Consider the following 26,580-nt stretch of genomic DNA (forward strand, 5'->3'; position numbering starts at 1 on the left):
AATTTCAAAAAATTCGGACAAAAGTGAAAATGTTGAAAAAAGTCTAAATTCCATTTTTTCCCTCATAAAAGTCAACATCGTCTATTTCAAGTATTCTGAAAAAAGTTAATTGACTGATCATTGCAGCTAATTGTTAATAAATGTTGAATTATTATTTATCCACAAAACAACATCATGTAAGACTTGAAACAGCTCGTACGAGGTTCTTGGCTTTTGCAAGACACACACACACCATCACACACACACCATCACATGTGCTATATGTTTGCAGCATGGGCTCCATTTTTCTTTTGGGATGGAGCTTTTATGAAGATCGGGGGTAAAATAAAATCAATTGGTTCTGATTTTAATTACACAGTCCGGCTCTTTGCTGCAGTCTTATTATCCTGTCCAGATTTACACGCTTGTTAAATTCAAATTCAATCTCTCAAATGGACATCCCATGTAATGCTGAGATTAGCATGGAGAATAATGAAGTTTTCTTCTCTGCAGGAAGGGGGGGGGGGGAATCACTCCGGACAGACTGGTGCACCTGCAGTCGGAGCGCAGAGAGGGATTGGAAATAAATGCTCTCTTCAAAGTCCTGCATGTGTTCAGGGCAGGTTAATGGATTCAAGTCATAAATACAACAAAGAAAACACGAACTGAGGGAAAAACATCCACTTCAGTTACTGTCCTGCTTTAAAGGCTTTATGCTGCTCATTCACACACACACACACACACACACACACACACACACACACACACACACACACACACACACACACACACACACACACACACACACACACACACACACACACACACACACACACACACACACACACACTCCCATAGACAGGAAGTATCCCTGCAGTCTTCAGAGTGTGAATCCTGATGTGAGGTGACTCCTCGTCTTTCTCCGTTCACAGCTTCACTTTTCATTACGGAGCGTCATGACTCATGAGTGGACGTCGTCGCCCAGGCGCGATGTCCGTGTCTGACCCCCCCCCCCTTTTTCTCTCACCATCAGGGTCACAGTGTCTCAGCTTTAATCACCACTCTGTCAACTCCAGCTTACAGGATAATTAGCATGTGCACGTGCAGCACGGAGAGGAACAGATCTCAGCGCAACATCGACCATTTTCTCTGCTTCTACGCGCCGCCGGGTAGTTCTGTAATACTGATCCGGAAACAGGTGTTAGTGGCAGTGCATGCAAATGGTCTGCAAAGGCTACATCCCTGTGTTCCCTCCAGAGCGAGTTTGTCTCCCACCCAGCTTGTGTTCACCACAGACCTTCATTCAGGCTAGCAACTTCAAAAACAACATTGACTTCGGAGCATGCTACCATGCTGACTCGTTCCCAGGTGGGCTCGTTCCTGCAGCTCATGCAGATAGGAAGTGCACAGAGTGAGGCCTCTTCTGCAGCTGAGCACAGGGTCAGTGTGGCGGAAGAGATCCTGCAGTGCATGATGGGTAAGAGAGGGAGACCCACACCCACTCCCCCCTGGAGAGAGACGAAGAAGAATCAGATGGGGGGGAGGAAGATGACATATACAGGGGGGAGGGGGTCAACTACGAGGTTCTTGGCTTTTGCAGGATGCTTGCACCACACACACACACACACACACACACACACACACACACACACACACACACACACACACACACACACACACACACACACACACACACACACACACACGTGCCCTATAGCCACGTCTCCATGGCAACATGTGAATGTGGTGGAAGTGACGGCGGCGGTGTGTGTTCCGTCCGGCTCATTATGAGGAATGATGTACAACAGCACCCCCAACACACACACACACACATATACACACACACACACACACACACACACACACACACACACACACACACACACACACACACACACACACACACACACACACACACACACACACACACTGCAGCCGAGTCTCCGTCTATTTATAGACAGGAAATAAGAGAGAGCTTTTTTCATAACGATGACATTAGAAAGCTGCAGCTTCTGTTCTTCTGCATGGTGAATCGTTGGAAGTGAGGACAGTGTGTCTGCAGGTAGACATCAGGCCACACCGAGAGCATTAGTATGGTAGTATTTATATTAAATTGGGAAGTAACTAAGTACATTTACTGTACTGTACAGTTCAAGTTTGAGATACTTGTACTTTACTTGAGTATTTCCATGTTATGCTACTGTGTACTTTTACTCCACTACGTGTATTTAATACTTTTAGTTACTTCACAGATCTGGATGAATGATGTGAAATATAACCAAGTGTTGAATCAGACTTTAGTTCCACCTGGAGTAAATCCACCAGCTACCCTGCAGTCTACAAAGTACTTCAGACTAGCTGCACCTTCACCAGCTTTGAGAACACTTTCATGATCAATCATTATAAAACATATCATATATATTATTCTGAAATGGACCAATCTGCACAACGACTACTTTTACTGTCGCTACTTTCACTACATTTTGATGAGAATACTTTTCTACTTTTACTTGAGGAACATTTTGAATGCAGGACTTTTACTGGAACAGAGTATTCCTACACTCTGGTACTTCTACTTTTACTCAAGTACAAGATCTGAGTACTTCTACTTTTACTCAAGTACAAGATCTGAGTACTTCTACTTTTACTCAAGTACAAGATCTGAGTACTTCTACTTTTACTCAAGTACAAGATCTGAGTACTTCTACTTTTACTCAAGTACAATATCTCAGTACGTCTTCCACCTCTGATTAAATGTGTGTAGTGGTTGCATTACTGGAATATTGTACATGTTACATCCCACATTTATTTGAACAGCTTTAGTTGAAAGATTCTCTCTCTTTTTGATCCATTTCTATAAAAACCTGTCTGAAAATGAGCTGATCAGATTTTGGCCACTTTATGATGTCATAGGAAGAACTCATTACATTTTGAAGCAGATCCAAATCACGGGGAGCATTCGTGCATTAATTTAACTTTAATTAACACTGCAAGATTTAAGCATTTCGTTTCTCAGAGTCCCAGATTCCCCCCTCTACACGCGTCGTGTTTCTCAGACCTCATCAGTTCTCCCGCTCGCAGAACAGAGTAGTAAATATTGAATTTGATTTCCACTTTTCCACTCAGCTTTGAATATTTGATGCAGTTTTCTCTTACAGATAAAAAATGTAGGGGCATGTAAAGGGGGCGGGACTTCCGCGAATTAGGACTCATCGCTTACGGCAGCTCGGCTTCCTGCACTGACCCATTTTGGCCCCTGATGAATACACCCGAGCTCCATCTCCATACACTACCCACAGCAAGCTGACACATATCTTCTGCTTCACATGCTTCATCTCCACACACAGCGATACACACTATATGATGCGTTTGTATAGGATGAGAATAAGAACGTAAACAATGAGTGCAATAGTCATAACAGCAGCCAAATACACAGATTGTACACAACCCTCTGCAGGATCTGAAACACTGGCGTGAATCACATGGTTATTTTGAGGCTTCTTTTATAACGATGACAAATAAACATTTGAATGCTGCCGTCTTCTTTTTTGTCGCGTATAATCATTGGGTTTTAAGGCAGCATTTGAGCACAGCTGCAGATAAAGATTAGGCTACTCTAATGTTATTAGTATTATAGTATTTAGGGGATTATATTCCTGAAGGGAAGCGTAGTATTCAGGGTTTCCTCTCAAGATAGCGGCCGGGTCTTGAGCTCCTTCTATTTTGCATTTTTATTTGGATATGTAGGTTTATTTATTATGTTGCATTGTTGGAGGAGTCTTTAAAGAGTCCTCTCCTGCTGATGTTCAGGTGTATATCAGTATGTAGTGTCTCTACTTTAAAGAGTCCTCTCCTGCTGATGTTCAGGTGTATATCAGTATGTAGTGTCTCTACTTTAAAGAGTCCTCTCCTGCAGATGTTCAGGTGCATATCAGTATGTAGTGTCTCTACTTTAAAGAGTCCTCTCCTGCTGATGTTCAGGTTTATATCAGTATGTAGTGTATCTACTTTAAAGAGTCCTCTCCTGCTGATGTCCAGGTGTATATCAGTATGTAGTGTCTCTACTTTAAAGAGTCCTCTCCTGCTGATGTGCAGGTGTATATCAGTATGTAGTGTCTCTACTTTAAAGAGTCCTCTCCTGCAGATGTTCAGGTGTATATCAGTATATCTACTTTAAAGAGTCCTCTCCTGCTGATGTCCAGGTGTATATCAGTATGTAGTGTCTCTACTTTAAAGAGTCCTCTCCTGCTGATCTGCAGGTGTATATCAGTATGTAGTGTCTCTACTTTAAAGAGTCCTCTCCTGCTGATGTCCAGGTGTATATCAGTATGTAGTGTCTCTACTTTAAAGAGTCCTCTCCTGCTGATGTTCAGGTGTATATCAGTATGTAGTGTCTCTACTTTAAAGAGTCCTCTCCTGCAGATGTTCAGGTGCATATCAGTATGTAGTGTCTCTACTTTAAAGAGTACTCTCCTGCTGATGTTCAGGTTTATATCAGTATGTAGTGTATCTACTTTAAAGAGTCCTCTCCTGCTGATGTCCAGGTGTATATCAGTATGTAGTGTCTCTACTTTAAAGAGTCCTCTCCTGCTGATGTGCAGGTGTATATCAGTATGTAGTGTCTCTACTTTAAAGAGTCCTCTCCTGCTGATGTCCAGGTGTATATCAGTATGTAGTGTATCTACTTTAAATAGTCCTCTCCTGCTGATGTCCAGGTGTATATCAGTATGTAGTGTCTCTACTTTAAAGAGTCCTCTCCTGCTGATGTCCAGGTGTATATCAGTATTTAGTGTCTCTACATGTCTCCATGCTTTAATGTTCAAAAAGCTCTTTATTTTTCTCATACTGCCTGTGCTGCAGCTCCTCTTTTCACCCTCTGTCTGAAACCAGAACCCAGCGTGCTCTGATTGGTTAGCTGGCCGGCTCTGTTGATTGGTCAACCGCTCAGAGTGTATTACAGCCCCATCACGTACAATGTGTTGGAGCACTACTCTTTAAACTCACAGTCGAAGCCACAACCTCCAAAATAAACTGCATTGTCTCTTCGAGTGTCGTCAAACTCAAAATGTCTGACTCTTATTTCCCTAACAGTGACCTCCAAACAGCAACGACCTCGCTGTGTAATACCAACGAGCCCGAGGTGGCCTCAAAGATAACACGCGACACATCCAGAGACGTCTTTATAAACCGTTTTCTTTAACAAACATCCTTTCGAGAAAGACGTGACCGGTGACAAACGGTGTGATCAATCAGTTTGCAGATTACAGCCTTAAGATTGAGATCTGTTCAACCCGTGCATGCAAACATAATCCTGCCCCCGGGGGTTAAAGTGACTCCAACATCACGAGCTTACAGAGAATGATTCCCGGGCCATTTCCATCGAGACCCTCATTACCTCGTGCTGCACGGACTGAAGGCAGTGCGTGCGTTTCCCGTCACTCACACACTCGGAGGGAAATCATGTTAAAAAAAAAAAAGCAAATAGGTAATTCTATTTCGATTACAAATGTGGCGCATTGCAAAGTAATAACTGTCAGAGAAACCGATTACCGTGAGAGCGGCGACGCCTGAGGAGATGCTGCACGTTATGTATTCTGATAAACACGCACTCACATCCGGAGCTTTGCTCACAAACTGAAGGAAACGGGAAGGATCAATATAATATTATTTATTCAGACACAGAAATCATATAAGTATATTTATGTTGCCATCAGTGGGGAAAGTGCGGCAGCAGATGGGACTCCTTGTGGTTGTTTCTATACGGTGATGCAGGTGTGCCGTATTATCTGTGTGGGACCCTGAAGGCAGCATCTCCCTGGTCCAATGGGATTCCACCATGGGATTTGGGATGATTGTATTACAGTGGGTTATTTACCGACGTATTTAATGTCGCGGAATTCAAATCTCTTCAGCTTGTGTTCACCACAGCCAGGAAACCTTTGACTTCAGGACCAGGGGACAGGACGTGTTCAAATGACGACGACTTTCTGGATGTTAGGACTCATTCCGGCACCGCTCGTTAAATCTAAGACTAACCCTGAACTTATTTCAAGGTTTTTGTGGCGTCAGTTGAGCGTCCAGGAGAAACCGCAATCCGCTACGAGCAACTGACAAACTGTGAATCCGACACAAGTGGATCCCGTCTCTTATCCTCAGGGTTTTTCGTCCAGCCGGCTCCTCTGCTGGTCCTGGTATTCCCTCGAGTCCTCCCAGGGACGAGGGCCCCGGATGTTCCTCCACTCCTCCAGATTCACCTTCTTTATCTTCTGCAGAGAGGACAAACAACAACAACAACAACAACAACTTCAGGAGGCGAGGTTTACACGTCGGGATGCCAAGAAATCAAAGGCTGAAAAACTCTGAAAATATGAGCTTGTGTTCCTTCCCGCACAACACCAAATATTATACTTCCTGGTCTTTGAAAAGTCCAGATGTAGAAAGTGGTGAACATCTGGAGTGAAACGCAGGCGAGAGGAGGCAGGACATTAAACTGCCGGTCTTTCAGAACAGATTTGGGGTTTGAGAGGGTTTTGGTAGACGATTTTCTAAACTGCTTTAAAAACGTTTCTTGTGCTTTTTCCACAGAGATTTAAATTCAAGGTTTTTTGTTTCTTCTCGTGTGAAAGAGAAACCAATGCAAACGTCGACACATTTGAGTCCCGAGTTTTATTTAATGCAAAATAACTGCTTAACGCGTTTCCCCAGTTCAACCTCTTTCGTCTGACCCCGGGGTTCCACCGGGTCCGTCGGCGCCGTGGTTTTGGTCCGGCCTCCTCCAGCGTCATAACCCACCGGGCGCGTTTCAGAAGCGGAGCGTCTTGCCTGCCGGCTCGCCGTTTGTGTTGATTTGGGCATATTTCCTGGACAGGCGACTTCGTGCAGACAAAGTTAATAATAATTGTAATATTCCAGTTATAAACGACATGAATCAAAAATGTGTCGCTGTATTTTAGTGGTAAAAAATGCTTTCATCATCAGAATTATTCTATATATATAATTTACACAGTGCCGGTAAACCGGAGGAGAACGCTGGCATTCCTCCTCCTACCTGAAAGACTACGGAGGGATAGGGTCTGCAACATTAGTTTATTTTGCGGATTGACTGGATGCTCTGACCGGTCCACTTCCTACCCGGCGCTATGCAACGCCTCGCGTCGCGTTCCGCCGAGACGCTTCTGGCCGTAACGTGGCGCGTCTGGTGGAATAGCACCCGTTGACTAGAGAGGGTGTCGTGAACGCCGCGGCGCAGACGGACCCGGTGGAGTCTAGGGCTAAGGGGCATCTTTCACTTAATTCGGTTCCGTTTTCTATAAAATGATGTGCCAATTAATTCTAATTTCAGATTTACACAATACAATCTGACATTTTAAGAACACAGGTACCAACTATTCTGCACACTTCAAAATACACCCAGCATTATGTAATAAACGACAAAATGCTGCGTAAACTACAACATGTTGCAATTGATGAATTATCACAATATAAATAATAAAGAATGTGAATTGATTACATAATAAAGTCAAATTGCATAACGTTGTGTTGAGTTTTACATCACAATGCAGTGCTGTTACATCATGCGTTGTTGCCCTATATTGTTCCGCAGCTCCTCTTTCCCGCAGACGGACCACAGGGTGCCTCACCTCGTACTCCTCCTCCAGGATGACCGGCTGCCGCTCCACGTTCACTTGGGCCTCCAGAGACGGGTCCAGCTGAGAGGAAGAGGAGGGGAAATGTTACCGTACTGAGAAAGTCACACTTTAAAATCAATCAGAACCGGTGCCACATGTCTGCAGTCACACACTTCACACACTTCAAACAACTCAACTGGCACGAGACGGAGGTACGGCTGCTCAGAGAGCCATTACTGCACATGTTACGTGTTAGACGCTTTCATCCAAAGCGACTAACATACTCAGTACTGTGGACAATCCCCACGGGAGCAACGTGGGGTGAAGAGTCTCAGGGACACAGCGACATGCAGTGGGGTTTGAACCTGTGACCCCCTGACACCAACGTTAACAAGACATATACTGCTCATTAGTATGTAGTGTCTCTACTTTAAAGAGTCCTCTCCTGCTGATGTTCAGGTGTATATCAGTATGTAGTGTCTCTACTTTAAAGAGTCCTCTCCTGCTGATGTTCAGGTGTATATCAGTATGTAGTGTCTCTACTTTAAAGAGTCCTCTCCTGCTGATGCTCAGGTGTAGATCAGTATGTAGTGTCTCTACTTTAAAGAGTCCTCTCCTGCTGATGTCCAGGTGTATATCAGTATGTAGAGTCTCTACTTTAAAGAGTCCTCTCCTGCTGATGTTCAGGTGTAGATCAGTATGTAGTGTCTCTACTTTAAAGAGTCCTCTCCTGCTGATGTCCAGGTGTAGCAGCAGGACCAGGGTCAGTGAGCAAAGCAGAACTGATGTTGGGGCTTTCTGGGTTTTTGCAATTCAGATTGATTTTCCACGGGAACACGAGTGAAATGAATCCCATTCTGATTCATGAATCTTAATGAGCTCTAATATTTCACAGCAACAGAGCTGCAGTTACATAATGCTTCATAATGCCACGATTGATTTTTCATTCGACCTACTTTACGACAGCAATATAGAATATGTATTACTGCGTTCTGTTCTTTATTCATTTCTCTATTTTTCGTTTGCTCGTATGAAATGTTTTTGAAAGTGTCTTTGAGTACTTAGGAAAGTGCTAAACAAATACAAATATGTCGAGCATTTTGAATTAATTATTTAAATTAATTGAAGCAGCCAAATGTAAGGTGTAAGTGTTTCTATTTATTATGTGGTATTTTCTACGTATTATAGATTTGTTTTAAATATTAGTATTTTGTACGTTTTATTTCCATCCTTATTTAAAACATTTTTATTATTTATTATTACTACTACTACTACCATCATTATTATTATTATTTAAATGTTTATTATTCTTATAGTGGGGGAAACGTCTGAAGCAATGGGAGTCAGGACTCAGAGAGACACGAGGAGAGCTGGAGCTTTGATGGCAAACACTGACGGTTTATTTGGAGAATTCACACGACGTGTCCCGGGCCACGATCTGACCACACGGTCGAGATGCCACCATCAGTCCTGAAGAGCCTCCTGTAGCTCCAGGTTTTAACTAGAGTGTAATAATCAACATTCTTCATTAGATAGACTAAACAGCTGAGGATACTTTTGTTGTCGCTTATGGCTCGAGGTCATCTCCACCCCGAGAAGGATGTGTTCCAGGTGTCCCACAACAATAACTATCTCTGACCGAGAGAGGCCCGCTCACAAACTGGCAACATCAACAACTTGCTAGGGCAGCCCCTCCTTAAGGGGGATAGCGGCTGCTCAAGGCTGGTCAGCTGCGTCAGAGGGCGACGGAGGACATGCAGGGCAAATTATTCCCCAACTGTTAATATTATTATTATATGTTTGCATCCTTCTGTATCTGGATTGTTTTTGTAAAGTGTCCGAGTCCTTAGAAAATATCCATAGGCTATAAATGTGTTCAAATCATTATATTTAAAAGATGTGTAAGTGTTTTAATTAAAATGTATATTATTATAAAAAATTTACATTATTATTACTATTATATTTGTTATTTTTTTAGTATATATATATATATTTTTTTTATTTAAATGCAGCTTTCATTCCAGGGAAAAGGGGCTAAAATGATTCTTATGGACGCGTTATAAGCTTTTCTTTAATGAACCTCAAACAGAGACGGGGGGTCAGAGGTGAAGAGGAAACCTGCCGTGGAAGACAGAAGCTCTTCCTGCTGGAGGCCGACTTACAGATCTGAAGAGAGACAGCTAATTGGATCATACAGTGACTTAACCCTCAGACAGGGCTTTAATCATTCAACAAGGAAACACATCCGTGAGGGCTGGAGAAAGGGAACGGGCCGATAACAAGAACGAAACCGCACGAGTGGTTTCAATCATGACGACTGTTTAGATATTCCATGCATTAAATTACTTGAGCAACGTTAACTGGGGGGGGGGGGGGGGGGGGGGGGGGTGGGGGGGGGGGGGTGGCTGCACATGGAACCAGAAAGAGGCCATATTTGTAAAATATCGCCAGTTTCGGGTTGAAACGGCCATTTATTATCCTGAAACATGTCGGAAATGGACTCGGCATCCTCGATAACCCCCAAACAGTTCCAGGGTTACGACGCTGGCAACGAGACTGTAGGGTTTAGGCTTGGTATAGCATTTCATTTCAAGGCCGTGCATTTCATAAGTGGGTTTTCCCCCCAAGAACATCCACTGCCTGAACCTGGAGGTTGAGATGGTATGGACTTAGCACCTTAGATAACCTGCATTTCACCCTTTAGCACACATGTGTCAAACTCGAGGCTCGGGGGCCAAATCAGGCCCTTGGTGGATTTAATTTCGGCCCGCAGGATCATTTCTAATTCCTATTAGATCTGGCCCGTCGGTATATTGCACGCACACCTTCACTCCATCCCGAGGATCTCCTCCGCTCAGAGCCTGAGCCCAAACATTGATGACCTTGCACCCTGATGAGATGCCAAGTATCTGAGCTAGCATCCCAGAGCAGCACACTGAGTTTAATGGATGCTTCCTTCTGCACTTTCTCTCTCGACAACAGGGCATGTTTGGTTTGTTCTTTGAGGGGAATAGTTTTGTTGAAGCTGTTGTTGGCCTGTGGGGAAATGTACTCATAAGAAATGACTCTGGAGAAGCTGCAGATAGAGCCATGAGAAATGAATGCAGCTGATTATTTAATGTTGTTTTTATAGTCAATAATTTAAGCTTTGTTAGTTCCAGGTTTAATATGTGCAATACGTTCATTTAATAAGTTCTGCAATAAACATTGAACCAGTCCGGCCCTCCACTGGTACCCATTTTTATTTATTTTTGGCCCACTGAGACCCTGCCTTAGCACATACTCATGAAATCAAACCGGATCACGTGTGCTTCTAATACTCCAGGCTACGTTCGGTAAGATGAGGAACAGAAACAACACTCGCTAAGGTCAACGATGCTTTGCAACACATTTTGAATTGGAAATCAGGAGGGTGAGTAACACAAGCTGACCTTTACATTAAGAGTATACTGACACATTGGCATGCCAGCGAATAGGAAAGCAGGAAACAGACCCCGCCCCCCTCCTGTCAGCCCCCCCCCCCCTCCTGTCAGATCATCCCAGGGTAATAAAGAGCCTCTCCTCGGTCACTCTGATGCGGCTCCTAATGAATCATCAGATCTTGTTGAATCACTAAACATCCCGTCAGAGCTGCAGAGACCATTTATCTAATGCTGATCATAAATAAGCAAGTGTGTGCGTGTGTGTGTGTGTGTGTGTGTGTGTGTGTGTGTGTGTGTGTGTGCGTGTTCAGCGAGAGGCTATTTTGCGACGCAGCCAGAAGAAAAGCAGAAAGGATGACTAATTATTTCTCTGACAATAATCCTCAGATTCATCATCTCTTCCAGAAAGAGGCTTCGTCTGTGTGAATAGAAATCCAAAAAGGAATAAGGGTCGCTTTGTTTTTGTCTTAATTAATACGCACTAGTCAAAAGCAGGCCGCGGCGCAGGTACATTTGATCGATTACTGTACTTGGTCATGTTGGTACTTTGATACTGTACTACATTTGCAATCTACTTGAGTAGTGTGTGCTATTTTTCAAATCTGGATCCTTAGAGACAACCACATTTCCAGTGGCGACAGCCCCACCTAGTGTCAGCAGAAAGTAATGCAAGCAATAATTCCCAAAATATGCAAAAAACATACGCTCTCTGTCTATGAACAATGTTTTTAATTTCCTAGGAAGTAGATTATGTCTTGCTCTGTACATGATTTGTGCCGTTTTAAATTTAACCAGATCAATGAACTTCAATATGTGTGACTTATTTAAATCAGTGAAACGGAAAGAAAGTGAATGAAGTTGACCGTCTACTTCAGCTTTAGTAAGTTCATTTTATTTCATATCTTCTGGGTTTTGCCTAGAGGCTATTGCTCTGCTGGATCGATTGATATTGTGACCTCGGTGATGAGGGTCTGTGTTTTCCTTAAACAGGGGAAATGTGGTCAAACTTCCGTGTGCCAGTTAAGAGCCTTGCTGCGGCATTTTGCACCCGCTGCAGTCGTGCGAGCGATAGGATCGTATCTAGTCTCAAATCATGATATTTATGCATTATTGATATATTGTCAGCCCTGGTGAGTACTTTATCCGCTGTCACATTGACCATGAGAACCCTTTTCTTCAAGGTGAGGTGAAATGTGTGTTTAATGTCAGAGTGAATTCACGACTAACCTTTTTCCTGATCCTCTGGGAGTCATATCTGATTTGTGTGAACTCTCGCAGGCCAAAGGAACCTCCGACTACGAGCAGCTGGAAAAACCAAAGAGAGCATATAATGTCAATAAAAGTCATCCGAAAAACTTGACAATGCACAGCGCTCGCTTCATCACATATAATTCAGGTTCAAATCACTTCTACATGTGATAGAACTTTAATATAGTAACGCATTCTGCAAGGACGTACATGTAATGCCCTTTAGCAGAGGTGGGAACAGTATTCACATTATTGGATTGAGTAACAGTATTAAAACCACACTGTCAAAATACTCAGTTTCAAGTCAAACGTATTTAAGTACGGTTATGAAAACATTAAAGTACTCATTGCAGAAAAAATTCGAAAAATATTAACATATTTTAAAGCAAAAGCAGCAAATCTTCATAAAAAACGTCATATCAAAAATAACCCAGTCATGGTTTTAGTTAGATCACCCATTCTAGCCATGCCTCATATCCCTCTATTTCACTTCCTGTTTCAAAAGTGCTGATTTTGGGTATAAAGCTTTAAAAAGAAAAAGAACGGATACAAATTAAAGAGGAGGGGTCTGAGCTCATGCGGGACCCGGCAGCTACCGTCTAAACTAAATGCTGCCGTGATGAAACTTCATATCATGGATTATCAAGGATCTGAAACAGTTTGGAGCTCAAAGGCTTTCTCTCTTGCCGGTTACACCACAAGGTGAGTTCCTTTCTACTTCCTGCTTCTTCACACACATGCTCTCCAGTACAGGTTAGCTCTGAGTGTTAGCGATGCTAATGTAAACACCGACCATATTACGTCCAGAACAGTCGGGCATTGTTTCTGATAGCAACGTTTCTGATTGGGCCGTGGGTCCACATTTCAGATATTACGTCATATCGGACGCAAATCTGGATCAGCTCCGTTGTTCCCCGTTTTTAGAGATTTGGGTACGGAGGAAAAGAGAGAGGGTTTTATTTTCTGACGCTGCGTGAGTTCCCCGACACACCGGGGACACGTGTTGATGTAGAGAAGACATCACAAAGTGCATTTTGCACGATAGGTCCCCTTTAAATGTAATGTTGGATGGTTTAATCTTTACCAAGATCATATTACGGTTTGTTAAATATTGTGTGTCAACATCTGAAGTTATAAAGTTACAAGTAAATACATCTGTAAAATAAATGTAGTGGGATGAGTACAACATTTGTATAAAGTAAGTCGTATAAAATGAAAATACTCCGGTAAAGTACAAATACCTAAGAGTACACTCGTTCTGTAAGTGTCCTTAGTGACTTTACACCTCTGCCCTTCAGCACATACTCAATACTTAAATTAAACAATATTATATTGCGTTTACATTCTATACACTAGGTATGGGGAGGTGAGGAAGAAAAACATTACTAGCTCACGTTAAACAGTAAGATAAAGGACAGAATTTGACTTCATTATTAACAAAAAACTAACCGAATCACTGACAACATATGTAAGACGATACGACACAGTAGTCATGTAAATAAATTCAGTCAATTCAAGTTGAAAACATTTTCTAACAGATCTTAGTTGATTAAAAAAAGCCCAATAACTTACACATAACAAGCTTGAAATAAACCCTTCCTATTTCGCCAGACAAAAACATTACTAGCTAGTGTTAAACCTCAGAAAAACAGAGAGATGAAGAGATAATTGGACTTAAATAACAAAGTAAGTAATGCTAACAGTTAGCTTACACGCTGATCAAATGTGATTTAAATACATTAAAACGTCAAATAAAATCTACTCACCAGCATGGGGACTCCATATTGGATTGTTTTGTTTTTCTTTAGTGCTTTTAGGGTAAACATGTCTCCTTTTAGCGGCTAAAACAACATTGTAGTGATGAAAACTGAAGACACTGTGCAGGTCAAAGTAGGGACGCACTTCCGGGTTGGGTCCAGCGTGATAAAATGTCCGTGAAGATTTGGAGACGCGATAGAAGGTTCCCGTTCATGTCCGATGGTAATGATAAAAGCATGTAACTCTTTAAATGTCCAGACAAAGTTACTTATTGTGTTATTAATGTCTAAACCTCTTTCTTTGTTGCATAATTCCTTTTGTTTCTAATACAACACACTTCAGAAAGGAAAATGCAGTAATATCTGTTGTTCTTTATTATTTTTCTCTTAAAATGTCTACAAATAGTTAAATACGTGTGTTGTTAAATGTATAATCTATTTATCTGATGCCGTTTTTTCCTCCTTGGGATATGTTTTTTTTGTTACTGTTTAAATCGGTTTGTAATTGAGCTTTCTCCTCGTTTTCTCACAAACAATCAAGCTCAGTCTTAACCTCTTACATTAACGTATTGCTTGTTTTACAACGTTTGCTTACACTTTAAAAACGTCTTAATATTAAAAATAGCGTATATCGTGTTTTAATGTTTCCTACCATGTCAACAACATCCCGCCCTCAGGTGTTTCCTCTTAATCAGTCCGGGTACGGGTGTGCATGTTACATGTTAGGGCGGAACCAAAGCGCCTCGGACCCTCAAATCCAAGTGACCTATGTGGAAATGTGTTCGTTTGCAATTTTTTGTCATAAATGTTGAACATACTGTATTTGTGAAAAACTGAAAAATAATGTTGTAAAAAAAACACTTACCTTAGTTTACGGTACGAGAAAATCCTCCTATTCTTGAGTTTTTCGACGGGAACTCAAGGCCCGGGGGCCAAATCCGGCCCGTGACTTCATTTTCTGTGGCCCAACAATAGCTTACAAAGAATATAATATGTTTATTATACGGTTACATGATGATTTACAGAAGCACGTTGCAGTGGCGGTTCTAGACCAATTTGACTGGGGGGGGCCACTGGGGGGCCAGTTATTTTCTGTGGGGGGCACAATAAATGCAGGATGAAAAAGAGTACTTGACAGAATGAAGTAATTGCGCATAAGAAAACAATGCAATACAGTTATTGGTATTTGTTTCAGTACACTTATTTATTTCAGATAGATCTTATAGTTATTACTGTTAGCTTCAGCTTAAGGTATAGTGCAATGTTTGCACTAACACATTTAACATTTAAAAAAAAAAAAAAAACTTTTCATTGTTAGGGGGGCCACAGGGGGGTCAGAGCGATTATATTGAGTTTGACACCCCTGGCTTAAAGGATAGGTTAAAATGTGTCTAAATGTAAATGCCTCCATTAAAGGTAGGGTAGGTAAGTTTGAGAAACCGGCTCGAGATCGCTAGAATTTGAAAATACACAACCGGAGAAAATCTGCCACTTCCTTATAGAGCCCCTCCTCCAACACACACGAACGCGCACATGACCAATGAGGGCACGAGATAAGTTTGTGCCCCGATGGAAGGCTGACAGGCAGGTAGGCCATCCAATCCGTTGTACTTTTTACAGTATTACGACTTCTACAGATGAAATTTTTTTATGGATTTTTTGTCAAAGCACTTCAGATATTCATTGCTATCGGGATGTTAAGAGCATTCCATGGAATATAACAAAAAGTGTATCTCGAGCCGGTTTCTGAAACTTACCTACCCCACCTTTAACATTCATCTGATGCATCTTGCAATTTATTTATCTATATATCATATTCCATTTACGTTTATATACTCTTCTTGCATATTTTTTATTTTATTTGTATTTACTTGCACATCTCAAAACATTCTCTTTCACTATTTTATTTCTATTGATATTTCTTTCGCTATTTGTATTGGTTTAATTAGTTTTATGTCCTATATATATTAATGTTGCACTGTTGGAGGAGCCTGCGACTTCAGTTTTTCATTGCCATATCGACACTGTAGCTGCTGTGCACATGACAATAAAGCCTTGAATCTTGAATGTATCACTGAGTTATTGGTCCTGGTTGATACTACCATGACCGTTCTCTTTGTCAATACTTAGTAAAAAAGAACATGGTGTGGGGATTCTCAGAGGGACGCCACAGATCTAATTTTAGGGATGATGTAAATCCTTCAGTCCGACTGTCAAAATGGGAAGGACAGGGACGTCGTAAGGACAGGGATCAATAGCAGTCAGAGGCTGAGCTATCAGTGCGAAACCTTGTCAACATCACTCATTAATGTTATTGTGAGACAAGATTTTATTAACGGCATAGCTATTAGTAAAACAAATTGTGTTGGACAAATTGAGACAACTTCAATCTATTATTTTATTGTAGAGAACACAACACAGATAGACCTCTGTCAGGCCCGACTGCAGCCAACTTTATTTTCACCGTCTCTAAGGGCTTTTAGTCAGAATCCTGACTGTGAAACATACAATAGATTCAGATGGGTTAGTCAATCAGAAGGAATGATGTTCATATTATGAAAACACATTATATGAATTAGTAGAACTTAATTTTCAACATTCATGTCACAATCACACCATAACAAAAGCTAGTAAAAATGGAACGAGTTCACAATTGCTGTTAAGTAGAGGTTAGCTGTTAACACTTTGTAGAACATGAAATACAACAGCATGTATATTACAAAAAGCATTTATAAAAAAAGAGGCGTTTGGTTTAATTCTCCCTCTCGCATGAATACGAGAAGCATCAGAACAAAATCAAGAGTGTGAGCTGTAAAACTGTAGGTAGCTTGTGTATCTCTGGTTCTAACATTAGCAAGTAGGGATGTAACGATATATCGAATATCGCGGTAAATAGATGTCTCAATACCGTCGTGAGACTGACAAAATGTACCGCGATTTAAAAAAAAATAATTTTTTTTTTTTTAAACCTTTATTTAACCAGACGGTCCCATTGAGATTATCGATCTCTTTTTCAAGGGAGACCTGTCCAACATGGCAGCAAGTAGGTTACAACATGAACATAAAACAACAGACAACACAAAAGGACATCGTATTTACAGGGCTACATGTACACACCTAGAGACATAGACAAGTACCAACAGTATATTTATATCTCGCCCTGTCAATAAGCCTCACCTTCTTGGCAACAACTGTATTGTTTTGTAAGTACTGTAAGTGGTGGAGAGACAATGCACAGTTTGACCCACTGCCCAAAGCATATCTCTCTGTCCCAGCAACATCGGTACCAAGCAAGAGAGTTTTTTCTATAGCAGGGGATTTTGTAAACGCCCAAACATCCCAGCTTCTACCTGGAAATGTGGACATGCTCATATTCCTAAAAGATAACCTTGATGACGCTGAGTGAGTGAGTGAGAGTTGAGTTACTTGAAAGACTAAAGTGAAACTTGAATTATATTGCAGGGTCTGATTATTATATTGTTGACAGTTTAAAATACTATCCTACTAAAATGCCGTACAAATCAGATTTATTATTTAATGGAGAAGAAAAAATTAAAGTAAAAAAAAAATATATAACATTTTTTTCCTTTATTTTTCAATATCGCGATAAATGTACCGTGGACTTTTTATCGCGATATTATCGTACCGTGAGTTTTTTGTATCGTTACATCCCTATTAGTAAGACGTCTCACCATGGGATGTGCTCCTCAGAAGCATCTCCTCACGCCATTCTTGATTTTCTTTGCTTTGTCCGCATCAAGTAATCCACCATTCCTTAAAAAGCTGGCTGTCCAACGCAGCATCATTCAAACTTCATCACCACTTATTGCTTTCCGCAGGCAAAAAGAAAAGTTTGAGAACCACTGCTCTAATTAAAAGCGCAACATTTGTTAATAAGAACAATAGTACTACTGGTATGGCACTGTAGTGACTTCTTGAAGAATCCCCACAGACAACATCGCTGATCCTGGATCCTTCCTTCAGCTTTGCCTGGGTTTCTGAGCACCTGACAGAAAAGAGAAATGAAAAGTAGCTTCAGTACTTTGTGTATATTAAATCAAACTTTGCATCACTTTTTATTATCAATCAATCAATGTTTATTTATAGCCCAATATCACAATATCACAAATGTTACATTTGTCTCAGTGGTCTTCACAGTGTGTACAGAATATCAGTATGACAATACGACACCCTCTGTCCTCAGACCCTCTGTCCTTAGACCCTCTGTCCTTGGACCCTCTGTCCTTGGACCCTCTGTCCTTGGACCCTCTGTCCTCAGACCCTCTGTCCTCAGACCCTCTGTCCTTAGACCCTCTGTCCTTAGACCCTCACATCGTACAAGGAAACACTTCCAGAGAAAACCCAGTTTAAAGGGAAAAATGGGAGAAACCTCAGGGAGAGCAACAGAGGAGGGATCCCTCTCCCAGGACGGACAGACGTGCAATAGATGCCGTGTGTAAATTGAAAAGATAATACATTTGCAACATAGGTAGTCCAAATGTTTGGAAATGCATGTGTGTATAATAGGAAGATGAATCCACGAGGATATCACAGCCACGACTCAAGATCCAGCGCTCGCGATCCAGGACACTGGAAGCATTACCTTTTTTTTTTTTTTTTAAAAAGGTAATGCTACACCCATCAAAAACAATCAATATTAAAACAAACGATTCCCCAAAAGTCTATTTATGTTTTGTTACTAAATTAAATGAAACTGGACGATTGGCTCATCACACATTCAAATAAAGCCACAGATCACAACTTCTTTTCAGCAATCTAATTATTGCAGAAACAAAATGGTAATTTCATGTTGCAGGGCAGGAAGAGCCCTACTTGTTTGAGTAATGCCATAAGAAAGCCTTACGTTGTCCAGTCCGTGCAGTTCACACCATGCTCTGAAAAGAAGCCAGACTGACAGGGCTCACACTGGGCATCCGCTCTGCTGGTTCCTTAGAGACAGGGACTCAGGAGAGATTAGTCACACAGCAGCCAACGTCCAGTAATGATCATCACATCAGTGTCTTCATTTAGTGGGTTTACGTTCACACTGCAGGAGAACAGTCGTCACTGTCTAAAAGTTCATTCAGGAAATGAACCAGTACATCTCCAGTCACAATTTGAAGATGAGTCATTTAAAGGTTTGGACTGAAGCGTTATCTTTCAGGACTGAAACTTACTTGTTTCAGAAACCCCCATGCGATAGCAGCAGGACTCATAAAGAAGCGGGAGGGGTTCCTGTGTACTGCCTGTTATGTGAGCTTCTGCACAGGGGCGGACTGGCCATCGGGACGTTCGGGACGAATCCCGATGGGCCGGTACTGAAGTGGGCCGGTCGGACGATGTGGGCCGGCCGGTAACCGGCAGGGCTCGACATTAAATGGCCCGCTGGCCCGGAAGCACTATTTAGACACCCCGGGCCAGCATAACGTACTTTCCATTTGCCCGCTCGGGCCACTAAAAATATAAAAATGTTTCCTGTGGTATTGGTATTTTGACTAGCAATTTAGTTAAATTGTTTCGTTTATCAACGCTACGACATAGCGTTCCGTGAGTCGGTTGTCGTTGTTGGGTGAAAGCAAACAGCTGTTTGCTCCGGAGCGCAGCGGGAGCAGGCTCCGGTGAGCGGGAGCGTGCTGCTTCACTACAGACTATCGCGCCACCTAACCATTCGCCAAATGTTTTTAATACCAGCGGTAACCGGCCAAGCGCCGGGCAAAAAACAATCTTCAAATAAAAGAAAGTCACCGGAGGAGTTAAAGAAGAGTGACAGGGAGTATGAGAAGAAGAGGGAGAGAAAGTTTCAGCCAGCTTGATCGATGGAGTTGGCTGCAGTGATGCGTCCTAAAACCCTTTTATAATCTATCGATTAGATTTATGATTCGAAAATTATAAAAGTAGGGTAGACATGTGGAGATTATCCGGCTGAACAAAACGTGCATTTATCAAACGGGTTTGTTTTCCACAGACCTTATTTCCAGCTATTTTCCAAAACCCTTGTCGAGGGAACCAGCAGCTTACTTCCTGGTTTCAGGACGCGTCACTGGCTGCACCTCTCAATATGATGCCAATATAAACAAGGTCTTCTGTCGGCTCTGTACATCAATGCCGACCTATGCTGACAAGTAAGTGAAGAGTAGACAATATAAAGGTATTGGCGAAATGTCCCACCAGTTTAGGATAATGAAGGTTCAGGTTCTAATCAAATAAATTACATAGCCATTACATGTCTAACTCCTAATGACAGGAAGGCAGAAAGTGCATTATACAAATAATAATAATAGCAGATATTTTTTAACAATGACCACAATATCATTATTTTAATAAACCAAATATGAACAATTGAGGAAAATGAGGAAGAACTGATGATTCAAATGTTGTAGTACAAGTAGTAATGTAGTTAGTGCATAAATTACTATTGCAACAAATGTGTTAATTTTCTTCATTATTAGTCGATTTTTTTTTTTGGACGAATGCTCCAGGCCAGTGGTTACAATGGTGGGGCCAGTGATAATACAAGTCCACCAGCCCGGAGGTAGACATTATTTACCCTTAATGTCTACCGCTAGTAAATTGTCTACCTCCCCAGTCCCCCCGACAATTTACTAGCGGTATTTACAAGCGGTATTTACTAGCGGAATTTACTAGCGGTATTTACTAGCGGTATTTACTAGCGGTATTTACTTGCGGTACCGCGGTGGGCCGGCGGTACCGAAGTGGGCCGGTCGAGAGTCCCGGGCTGATTTGTAGTCCCAGTAAGTTCTGCACCTCGAGTTAGTCCAGTAAAAAGTTTGATCATATTTGATATAATGATTGTCTGATACTTTGTGTAATGTAAACATCATATTAAGTTTATGATTAAGGCCTTCAGTGTGCATGCAGCATGTAAACAGTCACTGTCAGGAGAGCGTGACCTGCATTTGACTTACCAGGTTCTTTTATCCTCTCGCCAGGTACACATTGTGTATGTTTCTGTGCCGCACTGCATCCTGTCACATCTACATCTTTGCAGAAATACCCAGCTATAACTTCACAGACTGTGTCAGTTGTTTCTGAACAGCCCTGCAGGAGAAAGAGGCCGCGGCCTAAAGAAACAAACACAAACAAACAGTCAATGTATGCTAACCTAAATAATATTTAAAATCCAACTCACACATCTTGCCAGCTTTCTTGAAAAATATATCTATATATATATATATATAATATATATATATATATATATCTATATACAGGGGTGCACATAACCTTTTTTAGTGAGTTACTTAGATGAGTACCAGGAGACAGCGGTTGGTACTTTGGTAAGTGGAGTCTTCCTCACTCACTGTCTCCTCCACTGTCCTCTATGTCCACGTATTGCATGGTAGATGATGAAGATGCTGCAGATGGGTTAGGGGTTAGGGTTAGGGGGTTTAAGCCTCCAATTTGCCTTCTCCAAAACTTGTTGCCAAAACTGTGAAGTCCTTGAATTCCCTGAGGTCAAATACTAAGAAATGATCACATGACTTGAAGTCATATCGGATTTCAGATGTGGGAAGGAGCTAAATAAACGTATTCAAGAACTGTACTTAAGTACCATTTTGAGATACTTGCACTTGACTTGAGTATGTCCATGTTATGCTACTGTGTACTTCTACTCCACTACAGTTCAGAGGTAAATGGTGTACTTTTACTCCACGACATACATGTATTTAGTTCCTATAGTTACTTCACAGATGTGGATGAATGATGTGAAATATAATCAAGTGTTAAATCAGACTTTAGTTCCACCTGGAGTAAATCCACCAGCTACCCTGCAGTCTACAAAGTACTTCAGACTAGCTGCACCTTCACCAGCTTTGAGATCACTTTCATGATCAATCATTATAAAACATATCATATATATTATTCTGAAATGGACCAATCTGCACAATGACTACTTTTACTGTCTTTCACTATATTTAGATGATAATACTTTTATACTTTTACTTGGGGAACATTTTTAATGCAGGACTTGTACTGTAACAGAGAAAACATAATATCTGAGTACTTCTTCCACCTCTGTCTGATTTCAAACTCTTCCATTAACCCCCTGAGTAAATTTGCAGCTGTGTGTTTTGCTTGTTGTAAATCAAACTGCAGCAGCTTGACCACAGAGCGTGAACGTTGTTATCAGCTTATTTTGCGCAGTTCTCCAGTGTGTGCGCGGGGCACAGAAAGTGCACAGGGGAGACTCCCACCGCAGCCAGTTATTGTAGTTGTGGTACAATTCTGTTGTACACACCGACGTTAACAGCAGCTCTGTCTGTGCACACGGCACCAACTCTGTCGTCCAGTGCTCAGCCTCTGCCTCCTGTAAAGCTTCAGGTCCGTCGGTTATGGCCTGCGCGACTCGGCCAGCACCCAGTTCAACCAGTCACAGAAAGTCAGAAGATTTTTAGCAGGAAGAGAAATGCTCAATGTGTTTTGTTTTTTTGGACATGTCTAGTTGTTTACTCCATTGAGTGTTGAAAAGAAACACGTGTAGACAAAATATGTGTTTTGTTTTGATGACCTATCAGGTACGCAAAGGCGCGCAGTGACACAAGGGACGTTACGCAATTCAGATTTTTGCCACGCATGCGTACCTGCGTACAATATATATAGATATATATCACAAAATAAAATGTTAAATCAGGAAATAAGAGAATTGTGGATGGAATATAATAGACATCTTATTGAATGCACTTACAAAATAATTACATAAAAGCCTGTTATATTTTAGTCCAATCATTTGTATTTGAGCGACAGATTATCGGAAAATAATGATGCGTTTATTGGACTTGGAGTTTTAGAAACAAATATTTGTTTATTTTTCCGCTCCCTCCTCCCTTTTTCCCCTCCCTCCTTCCTTTCTCCCCTCTCCACATGTGAAGAGACCTGAAGCAGATCTGATGTTATGCATCCCCTCATTTCCTGTGCATATAGAGGTAAGCATATGCTTACATAGATGTTTATATGCACATGTGTTTACGTTTGGAACACAGTGGGCATTTGGTTGATGTATTAGTTAATACATATTTGGGGTGATTATTAAATCTACACCAGTGTTGCAATTTAGGAATATGTCCATTATCAAGACTGATAAAATCCTTTAACTTTAATTTCCCCTCAGGGATTTATAAAGTGATGTTAATCTGAACTGATTACATGTTTTGTATTCAGTGCCACAGCAAAGAGAGAAATGCATCCATCAAAGTACAACAAATAACTGGTTTTATCTAACCAACGGTCCAAAGACACCAAGATATCCACTGTTACTGTCATAACAGATTACAAAGACATCATCATAATAACACATTAAAGACATACCTGAGTCACAGGAGGTGCATGTGAAACATTTATTGAGTCCGTTGGGTTTGTTCATAAAAGTCCCTTTCTCACAGCGGCGGCAGAGTGTGCCTGCATGTAACGAGCAGTCCTCCCGAACAACGGTTCCTGTTCAAAAAGCACTCTGTCAGCATCTCAACATCAAGACATGAAGAAGGCAAATTACGATTAGAAAATGAAGATTAGAGTCAGTAACAATATGTTCATCCCGTTTCAGGTCTTTGATGGAGCACTTCAGTGTTAGGAACCTTACAGACACTTGGACTCAAAAGAAAGTTTGTTCAAAAAAGTCTTTACTTTGGAAAAGTATAAAGTTCAAACAAAAAATCACTCCTAAGAGGCAAAACATAGCAAAGCAAATTACAAACTAAATAAACTTGACTATGGTCACAAAATACAATAATCTCTTGGCGAGACAAGCTAAATTGCACAAGACGAACTGGCACAGGACAAAGGGAGACAGGACTATTTATACATGAGGTAAGGGGGAACAGGTGGAAAACACACAAAGGGAGGAAGTAAGGGGACCTGAAATGAGAGCAGAGGTAAGTACAAAATAAAACAGGAAGTGCAATGACAGGACTAGACAGGTGAACAAAAAGACTTGACTAAACATAAATCTAACCTGGGCTATAAACTAAACGTGAAACAATAACATGAACCTGATTAACATGACATGAACAATTTAGCAGACATGACGGGATGTTACATTCAGGGAGCAAAGCAACTTCAGCTTCGGAAATCCCAGTTAAATTCATCCTTTAAAATGCTCTCACTGACTTCTGATGTTGTCATACTTGTTAGATATAACTTACCTTTGCTGCACAAAGGACAACAACCAGCTTTTGTAAAGTATTCCTTGGAAAGACAATCTGGTGCCACGAAGGACACCCACCCTGTTAAAGAAACAGCAGTTCAGTGTCAAGTCTTCTTGGAATATTTCTATTCTATTGTATTTGTATTTACTTGCAGTATTTGATCAGTTGTATTGTGTTGCACTGTTGGAGGAGCCTGTGACCTAAGTCTTTCATTGATACATCTACACTGTAGCTATGTGCACATGACAATAAAAGCCTTGAATCTTGAAAGAAGTCTGCGCTGTACATTCACATAATAGTTAAGTTAAGACTTTGCAATGTATCCCTTACTTTGAATTGACCTATATACAGTCTCTGGTTGATACATGTTAATGCATTTAATCGATAATACACCAAATTGTTTTATAAAAATAAGCCATTGAATAATTTTGTTGAATATTTCTTTAAAACTATTTTCTAAATGTTACAGCGTAGTTTCACCAAAAGCCTTTCACACATAAGGGTTTCCTGCAGGCTGAGCTAAATCAATGTTTTGTAGAAAGATGCCTTTGAATCATTTTGGTGAATTTCCCTTGTGAGAAATATTGAATATCTGTCTGCAATATGTTGCTTCCAAAACCACTTCATGTAATAATGTCAATCTTTTTGTCATACTACAAGACTTAAAAGTGCAGAGATAGCTTTTGTAATTTTTTATTGTGTAAATTCTACCAAAATCACACTTTAATTGTCTCATGGAGGTCAAGCTACAACACCTATTTTTTTAAATAAAGTATTTTAATGATCCTAATGTTCCTGGTCCAAAGTATATTGACACCAAGATGATGTCCAGGAGACCCCTATACTTTTACCTGCTTGCATTATTCATTATATTATGTTTATTGCATTTATTTCCCCAGTAATTACTAGTATTAGCAGCAGGAGACCCAAAATGTGTGAAGTCCTTTCGGTAGCACTACAATGCATTAAAGGGAAATAATTACAAATGTTTTACGAGAAAACAAATATACTCAAATACTTCATAAATATATTTCCCCTAAAGTATTGGTGTACTATAAGCAGCAGGGACCCATTAATGTGTGAAGTGATGTTATTAGATCACTTTCTTTATGACTGAAGTTATTGAATACAATAAAATAAATTAATGACTATTGTTCTTTAAATCCACTAGATGTATTTTAACCCTCACAGTTACTTTGTACACACACAAACAAACACACGTTAAAGTGTTCTCAAAGCTGGTGAAGGTGCAGCTAGTCTGAAGTACTTTGTAGACTGCAGGGTAGCTGGTGGATTTACTCCAGGTGGAACTAAAGTCTGATTCAACACTTGATTATATTTCACATCATTCATCCACATCTGTGAAGTAACTAAAGGTATTAAATAATCGTAGTGGAGTAAAAGTACACCATTTACCTCTGAATTGTAGTGGAGAAGAAGTACAAGGTAGCTAAAAAATGAAGTAGCCTCAAGTAAAGTACAAGTAGGCCTACCTCAACAATTACTTAAAGGTGGGGTGGGTAAGTTTCAGAAACCGGCTCGAGATACACTTTTTGTTATATTCCATGGAATGTTCTTAACATCCGATAGCAATGAATATCTGAAGTGCTTTGACAAAAAATCCATAAAAAAATGTCATCTGTAGAAGCCGTAATACTGTAAAAAGTACAACCAATCCGTTTAGCCGGCCCGGCTAAAATAACTGGATGGCCTACCTGCCTGTCAGCCTTCCATCGGAGGTCTACATTGCTCTGGTCGGAAAGTAACGTTGTTAGTATTTTGAATGTTTTGTTTAGGTTATTGATCCGTCTAGCTCGAATCTGTCATTATCTTTCTTACTTTAACAAACTAACACAGTTCTTTGCCAAAGTTCTTCATGAACCCTGTAAGATACTCACCGAGGACAACAAACACTGCGAGCATCGTACGCATGACTATCTATCTCATAATGACATTACGTTTTACAAACAAAAGCAAAAAATATAGATTTGACAGGTGCTCCGCTCCTACAGGTGCCTATGCTAGTGGAGAATTCCCCCTGAAACATCCGTCTTCTTCCTGTCGAGGCTGGATCATGAAGTGTTGACAGCCCATTTACTTCCGAAGAAGGAAGGAGTGCCTTGGAAATATTTGTATACATAAATTGCATTTATCTCTCTTGCTCGCTCCCACGCCCACTTTGGCTGTGAGCTGCGGACGCCTGATAAGCCAACACCCCCCACTTTCATCACTTACAGCGCCCATGGTACAGGGCAAATGAAACGTGTAACCGGGGTGAAAAGGGTGTTACATTTACTTAATTATGAATGTTGTTACATCAAGGCCGAAAATTAGGATGAGCACAAACTGTCAAAAATATTTGTTTTCCTTCAAAGAGCTGCCAGCG

At 41.0% G+C, this 26,580-nt stretch overlaps 2 protein-coding genes across 2 annotated transcripts; both read right to left on the minus strand.

The window, feature by feature from the left end:
* Window positions 1-5,631: 5,631 nt before the first annotated feature.
* Window positions 5,632-14,225, minus strand: cox16 (cytochrome c oxidase assembly factor COX16). The gene is made up of 4 exons (XM_034110867.2): window positions 14,044-14,225; window positions 12,257-12,334; window positions 7,620-7,688; window positions 5,632-6,245 (listed from the first exon to the last, which is right to left on the minus strand). Exons 1-4 carry the CDS (start codon window positions 14,101-14,103, stop codon window positions 6,132-6,134), a joined length of 321 nt encoding a protein of 106 aa, XP_033966758.1. The 5' UTR covers window positions 14,104-14,225; the 3' UTR covers window positions 5,632-6,131.
* A 2,189-nt stretch (window positions 14,226-16,414) lies between these two features.
* On the minus strand, window positions 16,415-26,289 carry LOC117467298 (tumor necrosis factor receptor superfamily member 14-like). The gene is made up of 6 exons (XM_034110854.2): window positions 26,093-26,289; window positions 24,192-24,272; window positions 23,359-23,484; window positions 20,961-21,116; window positions 18,899-18,983; window positions 16,415-18,040 (listed from the first exon to the last, which is right to left on the minus strand). Exons 1-6 carry the CDS (start codon window positions 26,124-26,126, stop codon window positions 17,851-17,853), a joined length of 672 nt encoding a protein of 223 aa, XP_033966745.1. The 5' UTR covers window positions 26,127-26,289; the 3' UTR covers window positions 16,415-17,850.
* Window positions 26,290-26,580: the final 291 nt, after the last annotated feature.

Source organism: Pseudochaenichthys georgianus, chromosome 22 (assembly GCF_902827115.2).
Source record: "Pseudochaenichthys georgianus chromosome 22, fPseGeo1.2, whole genome shotgun sequence".
Classification (NCBI taxonomy): Eukaryota; Metazoa; Chordata; class Actinopteri; order Perciformes; family Channichthyidae; genus Pseudochaenichthys; species Pseudochaenichthys georgianus.

Bases quoted from the DNA above. Each gene is read 5' to 3' on its own strand.
- LOC117467298 (XM_034110854.2), bottom strand. From the start codon at position 26,126: ATGCGTACGATGCTCGCAGTGTTTGTTGTCCTCG. The intron at 21,117-23,358 runs GTATGTCTTTAA...TTGTTTCTTTAG, and splicing joins ATGCACCTCCTGTGACTCAG to GCCGCGGCCTCTTTCTCCTG. The intron at 18,041-18,898 runs GTAAGGCTTTCT...CTTTTCTGTCAG, and splicing joins AACTGCACGGACTGGACAAC to GTGCTCAGAAACCCAGGCAA.
- cox16 (XM_034110867.2), bottom strand. From the start codon at position 14,103: ATGTTTACCCTAAAAGCACTAAAGAAAAACAAAACAATCCAATATGGA. The intron at 12,335-14,043 runs GTGAGTAGATTT...TGGTTTTTCCAG, and splicing joins AATATGGAGTCCCCATGCTG to CTGCTCGTAGTCGGAGGTTC. The intron at 7,689-12,256 runs GTTAGTCGTGAA...TCTTCCTCTCAG, and splicing joins CCCAGAGGATCAGGAAAAAG to CTGGACCCGTCTCTGGAGGC.